Source organism: Cydia strobilella, chromosome 12, assembly GCF_947568885.1.
Source record: "Cydia strobilella chromosome 12, ilCydStro3.1, whole genome shotgun sequence".
Taxonomy (NCBI): Eukaryota; Metazoa; Arthropoda; class Insecta; order Lepidoptera; family Tortricidae; genus Cydia; species Cydia strobilella.
In genome coordinates, this window is record NC_086052.1 from 15,463,308 (window position 1) to 15,473,714 (window position 10,407).

Genomic DNA, 10,407 nt, shown 5'->3' on the forward strand with positions numbered 1-10,407 from the left:
ACCCTAAAAAACGGACATAGAAGCATTAAATATAAGTAGGTACCCACGATTTTAATACGGGTTAAACATATTGCCGAATACTGCATTTATTTCATTACTTTTTACAGCTACTCAACTCAGTTTGGGAAAATCTGGGTGCTAAGAGCTTTCAAGTCAGGATTCAAGTTTATTCTCTTAGTTTATTCTGCCTAAATGGGGATTGCCTGCCTTGTTGTGCTACTAAACGACCTCGCTTTTCTCGCCCGTTTAAAACACACTCGGCTGTACAGTTATGCCATTTATTATTTACTGTTTGAACTTACCTCTATGCAATGATTGCACACAGAACAGTGCGAGCAGCGCGGCGGCCTGTAGAACTTGCACGTGACGCACCATTTCATTCGTACAGTTATGCCATTTATTATTTACTGTTTGAACTTACCTCTATGCAATGATTGCACACAGAACAGTGCGAGCAGCGCGGCGGCCTGTAGAACTTGCACGTGACGCACCATTTCATTCGTACAGTTATGCCATTTATTTCCACGCTGCGATACAGAGGAGCTCGGAAGTCGTCTTCGCGGTCCTCGTCAGGTGGAGCTGGTGGACAGAGACCGAAAGTTAATTATGAGGTTTATTAGAGAATTTGGGCTATTAAAAATCCCTTTTATGTGGTAGGGTTGACATACGTCAGGATTTCCCAGGATATTTGGTCCTTTGCCACTAGGACCATTTTAAGGTTCAAACCTAAAAGTTTTAAGTCTAGAAAAATACGAAGTACGGAGATCTAATTAGAGAGACCATAAGAGAGAGGGGTTTTGGAGAAATTATCGTCAAGGAAATGTCAGAATTTTGCCGTTGCCGTTTTATTCGGGTACCGTTACTGTTGGATATCGTTTTTTTAGAACAGCAACACTATGTTGTTGTCAGATTTGCAAATGGCTGTAAGGAGAAGTTTTGTCGAAAATTATTTCTTTGTGTACATTTGAAAAAACGGTCAACCTTTACGCGTCAGCGCCGTGTTTAAGTTTTAAAAGTAAGTACCAGTTTCAGGTTATTAAAAACTTTTATGAAAAAAAAAATGTTTCTGGACACAATTTAAGAATCACCTACAATGCCAGCGTTTGCCTTATGAAAGGCGTCATCGAGTGGTGAATTAGGCTTTAGCGTGTGAAAGGAGTTGTATTCAGCATACACTCCGAGGCAAGCCCTAGACTGGAATCCCCAAAGCAGACCCTGGCGACGGACGGAAGACTTGGATCAAACTCAAGCACGAAGCTCGAGACCGATCCGAAGGCGGTGCACTGTGGACGCCCTCTGCCCCATCTAGGGGACATAGGACATTAAGTCAAGTGTGAAAGGCAAAATATCAATAGAGAATTGGAGACTCAATTTAAAGTTTACTTCGTTAGCATGGGACGAGTTACCAAATTGATTTACTAATTTATTTGCCTTTTATAGACATTTCTCGGAGGCGCGAAAATGAAGCGAAAGAGAGCAGGAAAATTTAATTTAAGAAGTCAAAAACGAATTCAATTATAAGTTTATTTTGGTAATACCTAATAGAGTCGGCAAGAGGAATTGTCAAAGACAAAAGGTGACTTGGCTCTGGTTTTAGGAATGATTATAGGCCGGCCAAATGCGTGTCGGACCACGTATAATGAATGTTCGTCCCCACTTTACGTAAAGGGGATGTACCATATCAGAGCGGCCGGGGTGGTCAGAATATCTGAACACGCATTCTAACGCCTTGATAATACAGGCGTGTTCAGATATTTGTGAGCGCCTTGGCCGCTCCGATATATCTGATGGCGACTGTACAATGTCCATCCCGTTAGCTGACAATTCGTAGGTCAGTCAGCTGCAGAGAAAAGGCATCCCCCCTGCAAACAAAGTTCTGTAAATTAGTATGGACGTGGGGTACCTTTTCTTGCACAATTTATTGCAAAGACACCGTCCAGCAAAGGTCAGTTAGGAGTTTTTTATTTATTTGAATTTTGAACGGCTACCTTTCCTAGCGTAGTCAGTATTGACCCTGCGATGAAACCCGGGTTCAATCGCGGTAAGGGCATTCATATAGAGCATTATTTGTGTGGTTATCATGAATAATAGGGTATTTGACAAAAGCAAAGCAAAAGTACTTTACTGTCAAAACGCTTCTAACTAAATGGCAATACATCGTGACGTCAGCATGTAATGTCGCTATTGCTTACAAGCAGTTTCGATGTATAGAAAAGAAGAACTTGCAATTTTGTCGGTGAAATGGATGTTATCTATTATGCATCTATAGTTTGGCCCAGGACTGTCAGAGAGAATCATACTGTCTTTGTCTTACGCTAGTATTACCACCCAAAAGAAAGGGACGAGTAGGCTATAGGTATAATTTTCTTGGTTCTTAATGACTGTGTGACAGTGTTTGCCAGGCTATTGAGGCTATAAGTATTTATTTTATCTATATAAGCTTAATAATTGCTTAGTTTGGAGGTAGGCCGATCTGTATGAGAATATCCCCAAATATTTTTTTAAATAGTTTGTCACCGTAAATCATATGTATGTATGAGCGAAGTGCAAAGTTGCAACTCTCTAGTCCCTACTAACCGGTCACTGAGCTAAGCTGCGGACAGACACAAATGGTGAAACTGTAAGTTATCCAAGTTGACAATGAAACCCTAAAATATAGATAACTCTATTTAGTTCTTTGAAGATTATATATTTACTCTTTTTGTAATAAATCCGTTCTGGCGCCGATTTCACCATGTCAGGAGGTGATACCTTGTCACATAGGTGATAATGGTGATACAGAGGGCCCACGCGGTCTGTGAGTCAGACTCAGTAATGAGTATGTCATTTACTAACAAGTATACAAATAATTAAATTACAATTACCTATTTAAATCACAATACTTTGTAACACGGATACAAAACTAAATACCTTCATAATCATTCTTATCATTACTGGGCAATAAATCTTGTTTACTAATTGTTACCGCCCTTACATAAACTAGGTAACTATGACATCTATTACGCTATTGACGCTACTATAATAACAGTGCCCCAAAATAAAACCTTAGCAATGAAGAAATAAAGCTGATTTCGCATTAATACGGTTAGCAGCTAGAGTAACATGGAGTTGAGACAAAATAGAACCTAGACAAATAATAAACAAGGTTGATTTTGCATTGAATCGACATTGACAAGTTCATTTACCGATAACTAGTATTTAGCAAAATTGAACCTAAACAATTATAAGGCAAGGTTGATTTTGCATTGATGTGTTAGAAATTGCGACCTTTGGTAACGAAGTGACTGTATAATTTGTTGGTTAAACAGTGTTTACTTGTTTACGAACCGGTTCCCAATTAATGTCAAAAGGGTGCTGAAGTAATGAGGGTCAAGTTAGAAATATGTAAATTGGTTAAGTGCGAAGTGCGAATAGCTAGGGCTCTTTTGAATGGAAATGCTTGGTTTGTTGATGAAAATACAAAATTCGCTATACATGAAATTCAATCGTTAATCAGGAGTTGAAAATTATTAATTAATTATCAACTTAATTAGAATTCAATACGCGGAAACTCATGCAATTTACTTCACCATCTAATTAATTACAGTTAATTATATCGTTAAAATTAATAACCACTGGATACATGGAAGGAAACCCTATTTTTATTGAAGGGAAGTAGGTGTACGACAAGTGCCATCGCTTTGGCGGGGAATTTAACAATTTGACAATGACAAATTCACAGCTTATCTTTATCTTATTGCTTTATTAGACTTATATTGACCGGGATAAAGACCGTGATTACCTTTTGTATCGTTTTTGAGCTACCGATATTTATATCCCGGTCAATATAAGTCTAGTGAAAGTAACCGTGAATTATTCAAAACTTATTGCTTTTTTGCTTATAAGGCTTCAGTTTTTTTTGGCTGTTACTTTGGAAAGAGGTTTTTAAACTTTTTAGACTAAACCATTGATAGGGTCACAGAATAAATAATAGTACTAACGTACAGAAAGAAAACTTCCAACAAAACCGAAGTTTGACAGCGGTTCAATGGTCGAATGATGCTATCCCTTTCTAATATACGGCACTATCCCTTTCGGCTATTTAGGGTTGTCAAAATTCAAGTCATTATCTTATCTGTGGTCGTGCACGCAAAGGGACCGTCAAGTTGTGCCAACCCTAATAATTGCTCGGAGCAATGCTGAGCCGAACGGAGCCGAGTTTGCCCGAAGCGAGTGTAACGCTCTTACGGTAGATGTCGCTAGGGTCCCCTAGACCCATATAGTGGGAAGATTTGCTGACTATGGATGAGGTATTGGTGGCTTAGTTGGCAGAGCGCTGGAGCATCGATCCAGAGGCCGTGAGTTCAAGTCTCACCCAAGACAGTAATTTTTCCACTTTTAAACGTATTCTAAGCTTGATAGTCTTGGTGGTTGGAGTGCATCTCACCATAGAGTAACTTATACTAGAGCGGTACTGTCATAGTAAATTTTGTAACCCCAGTAAATTCACTGCCATCTGTCGACACACTTTAAAACTAAAATTGAAGATTTGTAAAAATACGATAAAATGTATTTAAATATGGATAAATGATTTTTTTATTTGCATTAATTATTTTTATATGATTTTGACCCATGTTCCTTCACTGGTATGCGTTAAAATTATGAATAACAAACGAAACAGTCAACGCCCTCTATACGAGTGTAGGCCAAAACTAGTGGCGCCATCTGATCGAGAATCAAATTTTCGTGATTTTCGAGGCACGTTTTTTTCCTTAGACTGTATCCATCTATTACGGAGTTATATCTATCTTTGATCTCACGAACGACGTTTACTAGTTTCACTTCATTTCGCGATTTTCGCATACACCGATCAGCGTGAGTAATTGAGAGCATGATAGTATCAAAATAAGATCAAAAGTATCAAAACCGTAAAAAGTCGTTAAATCCGAATGAGGCTTCAGGTGGGGTGAGGTATTGAGTGTGTGCATTATAACTTTTTTTATAAATAAATAAATTTAACAGTGACCGGTGGCTCTGTGAACCTCCGCCATAATTAAATTAAAAATATTTTTTTAGGGCCGGCAACGCCCATGAAGTCTGTAGAGTGAATGGGCTGTTACTGAACCGGTGAGCTCCATCTTAGGCCCTGTCTTCACTTTCCATCAGGTGTGACTAGGGCCAATCGCCGATCAGTTTGTAATTTAAAAAAAAGTCGTCGATAGACTATGACGACCGCTTACCATCAGGCGGACACAATGGGTACAAGTACTAACCACTTCGCGCCCATTATCGAAATGATGTCATTCGGCACGCCCTCTAGTTATCAGTCAGGTGTCATCAATAGCTAACAAGTGTAAAGTTAGATTCTCAAATAACGCGCCTAAATGGGACTAGATACAGCTTCCCAAACGCTTTCAACACTTCTACTCGTATACAGATGTAGTGCATAATTATTTTCCATCGTATTTTTCCGGAAACTTACGAACGTGTCTTGCTATTTCAGTCAGTCTCAGTACAAAAAGTACTGACATTGAGTGAACTAGCATGACAAATACGAACGTTTCCGAGAAAATACGATGGAAAACAATAATGCACTACATCTGTACTATTCAATCTACCTAGTTTAAAGGGATCCACTGACTATCCGTCCGCCGGACGATAACGGCCTGTCAGTTGTTCGGAACTGTCAAATTTTTGTCATAAATGACAGGCCGATATCGTCTGGCGGACTGATAGTCAGTGGGCCCCTTAAGAGTTAAGGGTATTAACGATTATAATATGTGCCATTTTCAACCAAAAGGGTACTTATTGTAGCTTATTGTGTCTAAGGCGCTATTTCCATATAGCTTCAATTAGAAATCAACCTTATCGACAAGCGACAATGTGGTACCTTTTGGTTGAAAACGTCACATATTAATACAGTAGCCATAACATATTTCAAAGCGGCGAAGGAAGGTGCTCACAAATATCTGAACACATCTCTATTGTCAAGATTTTAGTCCATGTGTAGAAATGTATGAGCCCTTTTGCCGCTACGATGGCGCCTGTATGACAATATTGACAATTTACACATATGTACAAATTGTATGTATGTATTGCACACAGCCGTAATTTATAAATGTGTAAATATTTTAGCACTATAATTACTTCATGTTAACTATGATTAGATAAGGTATGTTTAGATATTTATGATAAGCCTATTAGTCATTCGCGACTGCCCGAAATAAGATAACTAGATAAAGCAATGTTTACATTAAATGAAGATGTAAGTGACAGTGATTGTAGCTATCTATGTTATCTAGTAAAACCATTTCTGGTAAATCGAGAGTAGGGCCATACGTCAGGATTTCCAATGATATGTCAGGATTTCCAATGATATGTCAGGGTTGCGGGACTTGCGGGGAACCTCGCGAGAGTATCAGGGTTTTTAGAAAAATCAACTAACCACTAGAAGCTAGATTTTTTTATTTTTATTTATTTCATGACCATGGATACAAGTCCTTCAGTCGACTAGAAGCTAGATAAAAGTTTGGAGTTACCAGCCTACGGTGGATAGTTGTTGCAACAGATTTAAAAAACCGGCCAAGTGCGAGTCGGACTCGCGCACCGAGGGTTCCGTACTTTTTAGTATTTGTTGTTATAGCGGCAACAGAAATACATCATCTGTGAAAATTTTAACTGTCTAGCTATCACGGTTCATGAGATACAGCCTGGTGACAGACAGACGGACAGTGGAGTTTTAGTAAAGTGGGTCGAATTTAACTCGCAAGATTTGATTACAGTAGTAACAGTGTCAAGGTCGCAAGGTCAATGTCAACATGGAAGTCATATAAAATATACTGTTTGCTTCCACTACGTTTAGGCAAGGTTAAATAGGAATTTAAGGGGCCCACTGATTATCAGTCCGCCGGACGATATCGGCCTGTCAGTTAGAACAAAAATTTGACAGTTCCGAACAACTGACAGGCCGATATCGTCCGGCGGACAGATAATAGAATAGAATAAAATTCATTTACTCATGGTAAACTACATTTCATACAAACGTATTACAAAGAAAAATTATATTTAAAACAAATAGTATGTAAGTACCTAGTTTACCACGAAACGGTCCCGCCTCAGCATAATGCTAACCCTAAAGTCAGCGCTGGTCTTCCGTAGAGACCATTTGTGGGCCACGAACGCAACCGTACAACACAGCCTTATCTATATATATAATAAGTCACTTTAGGTCGATCCTAAGCGATTAAAATTAGTACTAACAATTCAATTCATAAACATAGCAAACCTTTCTCTTTCTAACAAACACAAATGTCAAAATGACAGATAGGGACGAATCATTATAAATGGATTGTTAGAGTTGACAGACGTTTATGAATGATGCTATTAACCACCGTGCAAAGACAGGAATATCGCTATAATTTTCATACAAATTTAGTGGTATTTAATTTGATGGTATTATTGCAATTGGTATATCGGTTGTTTGTATATTTTTACAAGCTTTTGCCGCTATAACAACAAATACTAAAAACAAAATAAAATAAATATTTAAGTGGGGCTCCCATACAACAAACGTAATTTTTTTAACCGTTTTTTGCGTAATGGTACGGGAACCCTTTGTGCGCGAGTCCGACTCGCACTTGGCCGGTTTTTTTACTCATAATTGCACTATATTCATGTACACAGGTAGTAGGTACTATGTTGCGTTTCAAATATGGAATACAAACAAAGTTACTCACAATCGCAACAAAAGATCTATTCTAAATGATTCATCCATACATATACTAATACTTATATGCTTGTCATTGTGATCGTTCAATCATCCCAGTGTTTATTGAACTCGAACTAATGCTCAAATGAATTTGAACTCTATTACTTAAGGGTTACAGTTTAATTCAACAATTGGACAACAGTTACTTTTACATGGTCAACCGCCTAAATCCATTACGCAGCGTACTACGTAGGCGAAAAACACGCGAACGCGAGGCGAAGCGATGCGGAGCGGGGTGAATCAATCCTTTGATACCTATAGAAGTGTCCTACATGGGCGATCACGTTGCGAACGCGAACGCCGTGAGCCTTTTTGTTTTCGATGCGGTTTTCATCTATCAATAGAGTGATTCTTGAGGAAGGTTTTAGTGTATAATTTGTAAAGGTTTTGTGTAACCCGTGCGAAGCCGGGGCGGGTCGCTAGTACGTCATAATTTCATATAATTTAGACTAGACGTTTAACCCTTAAATGCGTAGTGTTGGATGCAGCCTACACAACAAAAACATTTTATGCATAATTAGATAAAATCGATTTGTTCCTGTATAATTATTTTGATAGTAAATTAATACATTTTCCGGTTTTTTATACAAATTTGCGCAGTATTTTAGTTTAAAAAAAATTACATTTGTTTTAAGACGAGATGGCAGGAAATATGGAAGTATTGGAAAAGTTGATATGATTTCTAGTATGTGGTTTAGGCGATTTTTTTCAAGGTTTGCAAAACACGGTGTGTTTTTCAAAGTTTGCAAAACACGGTGTGCTCTGGCCTTAAGAGCCCTTACGCATTCAAGCAACCAACCACGTGTTTTAGTAAGACAAATCTGCACGCGTTAACCGTTAGTGCATAATATATGGGGCATTACAAATTACAAAAAAACTGACCTTTTGGTATAACTCCCGGGTCCATGAAAGTGGCCAGTGTAAAATTGGCCAAAACAAAAAACGTTATGACACCTTGATACGCCGGGACCCATGGGTGCCTTTGTAGATAGTACTGGCATCTGTAAGTAAAAAAGATGTTTATAACTTAGGCCTTATTAATAATTTTAATATAAGACATTTAATTCAGTTAATTTGCAACATTCCATTGTGTAAAAAAGATTATCATACAACAAAATCATTGGCATATGACTGCCATGGCATACACACATTAAATTGTAGCTAAATTTAGGATAATACTACGGTATAATTTTTAAATCTACTATAGTGTCAAGCTAGGAATTAAATACAGTGGATTTCATTTGTTACAACCTTGGTTGTAGCGACCATTTGGCTATAGCGACGTAAAATCCAAGTCCCATGAATTTAAAGCATACTTTAGTACAAGATTCATGTGGATCTATATCCACATGAATTCACCCAAAGTCGCTATAGACCATTAATGAACCATTTGTAACAAGTTCTTAGAAATCCCATGCAGATATTGCGACCGGAGTTGGTGGCCAAAGAGCTTTACTTTCTTATCTTTTGTTTACATCGACAGATGATTAGCAACTGTGGTGACATTTTGTTTATAGGTAAATATTAACTAGGTAGGGGTATAGCCTTGTAAACATACTCACGTTTTGGATTTAAATATATACATATACAACTTCTGGATATAACGACAAAATTTCAGTGGAACCTTCATCATCATATCCGAAATCCACTGTATTTTCATATGTCATAACAAAATAATAGATGCATAAATAAGATAAAATACCTATACCTACTGATGTGCATGAACGATTTACATTTTTATTTGCATATTAAAAAAAAAACAAATCACGAAAAATTGCCCAACCCAATTTGACTTGCCCAACCCAGTGTTTTTGAATTACAAGAGACTAAAAAACTTTATAATCAACATAACGAAATGCCGAACTGGTTATTCTGTTTTTTAAGTTTTAAGTGCACATATTGTCAACTACATCATGCATTGTTTGGTATGATTTGCAAGTAATTTGTAAGGAGATTATAGCATTTTAATTAATCAAATAACTTGAAAGCTACCTACTGCTTTTTTCTCGTAATTTAAACTTGTCATCACAGGAATCAAGTTGACTCATTTCTAAGTAATTCACTTTATTTAAGTTTACCAACTTTATATACATTTAATAATAGTAAGTAAAAAGCGTGTTATAGGAACGTGGATAGGTGCGTGCAGATAGAATTTAATTAATATACAAATGACACTAATTACTCTGGCATGGCCTAGCTCGTAGTTCGAGGTTCGATACTCGTTATTGACAAACCCTATGCCCTTTATGGTGAAACATACACAACAAGTTGACGCCACACATGGCAAAGATCGAATCCAAAGATATTAATAGCTCCAATTTCCACGATCTGTGTGAAAGTTGTCAAACCAAAAATGAGATTTGTACTAGATCGACATGAATGTATACTCACGGAAAATAAAAAAATAGTGACGTCGTGCCCAAAAGCAATGTCCAGGCGAAGGTCGCGGGGATGTATCTCGTTTTGAGGTCGCATTTGGGCATATTGTGTCAATTTTTATTCCCTAAAAGCAAAATTATTCTATTTTATTCGCTACAGATCAACATGGCCGCACCTATTAATCTGACAGCAGCATTAATGGGTTGCTATTAAAAGAAAACACTGTTCCCTACAAAAAAATTAAAAGACAAAATTGTCGAAGAATCGTTTACAAAAATCAT

At 37.5% G+C, this 10,407-nt stretch overlaps 1 protein-coding gene across 1 annotated transcript in view; it reads right to left on the bottom strand.

Annotated features, from left to right (window-relative positions):
• The window catches only part of LOC134746256 (palmitoyltransferase ZDHHC8), a 41,270-nt gene extending 30,948 nt beyond the window's left edge, over positions 1-10,322 (bottom strand). The window contains exons 1-3 of the mRNA XM_063680595.1: positions 10,139-10,322; positions 8,630-8,748; positions 422-579 (exon numbers count right to left, since the gene is read on the bottom strand). Coding sequence (XP_063536665.1) covers positions 422-579; positions 8,630-8,748; positions 10,139-10,230 — 369 coding nt within the window. The 5' untranslated portion in view covers positions 10,231-10,322. The remainder of the gene's footprint in view (positions 1-421; positions 580-8,629; positions 8,749-10,138) is intronic.
• Positions 10,323-10,407: the final 85 nt, after the last annotated feature.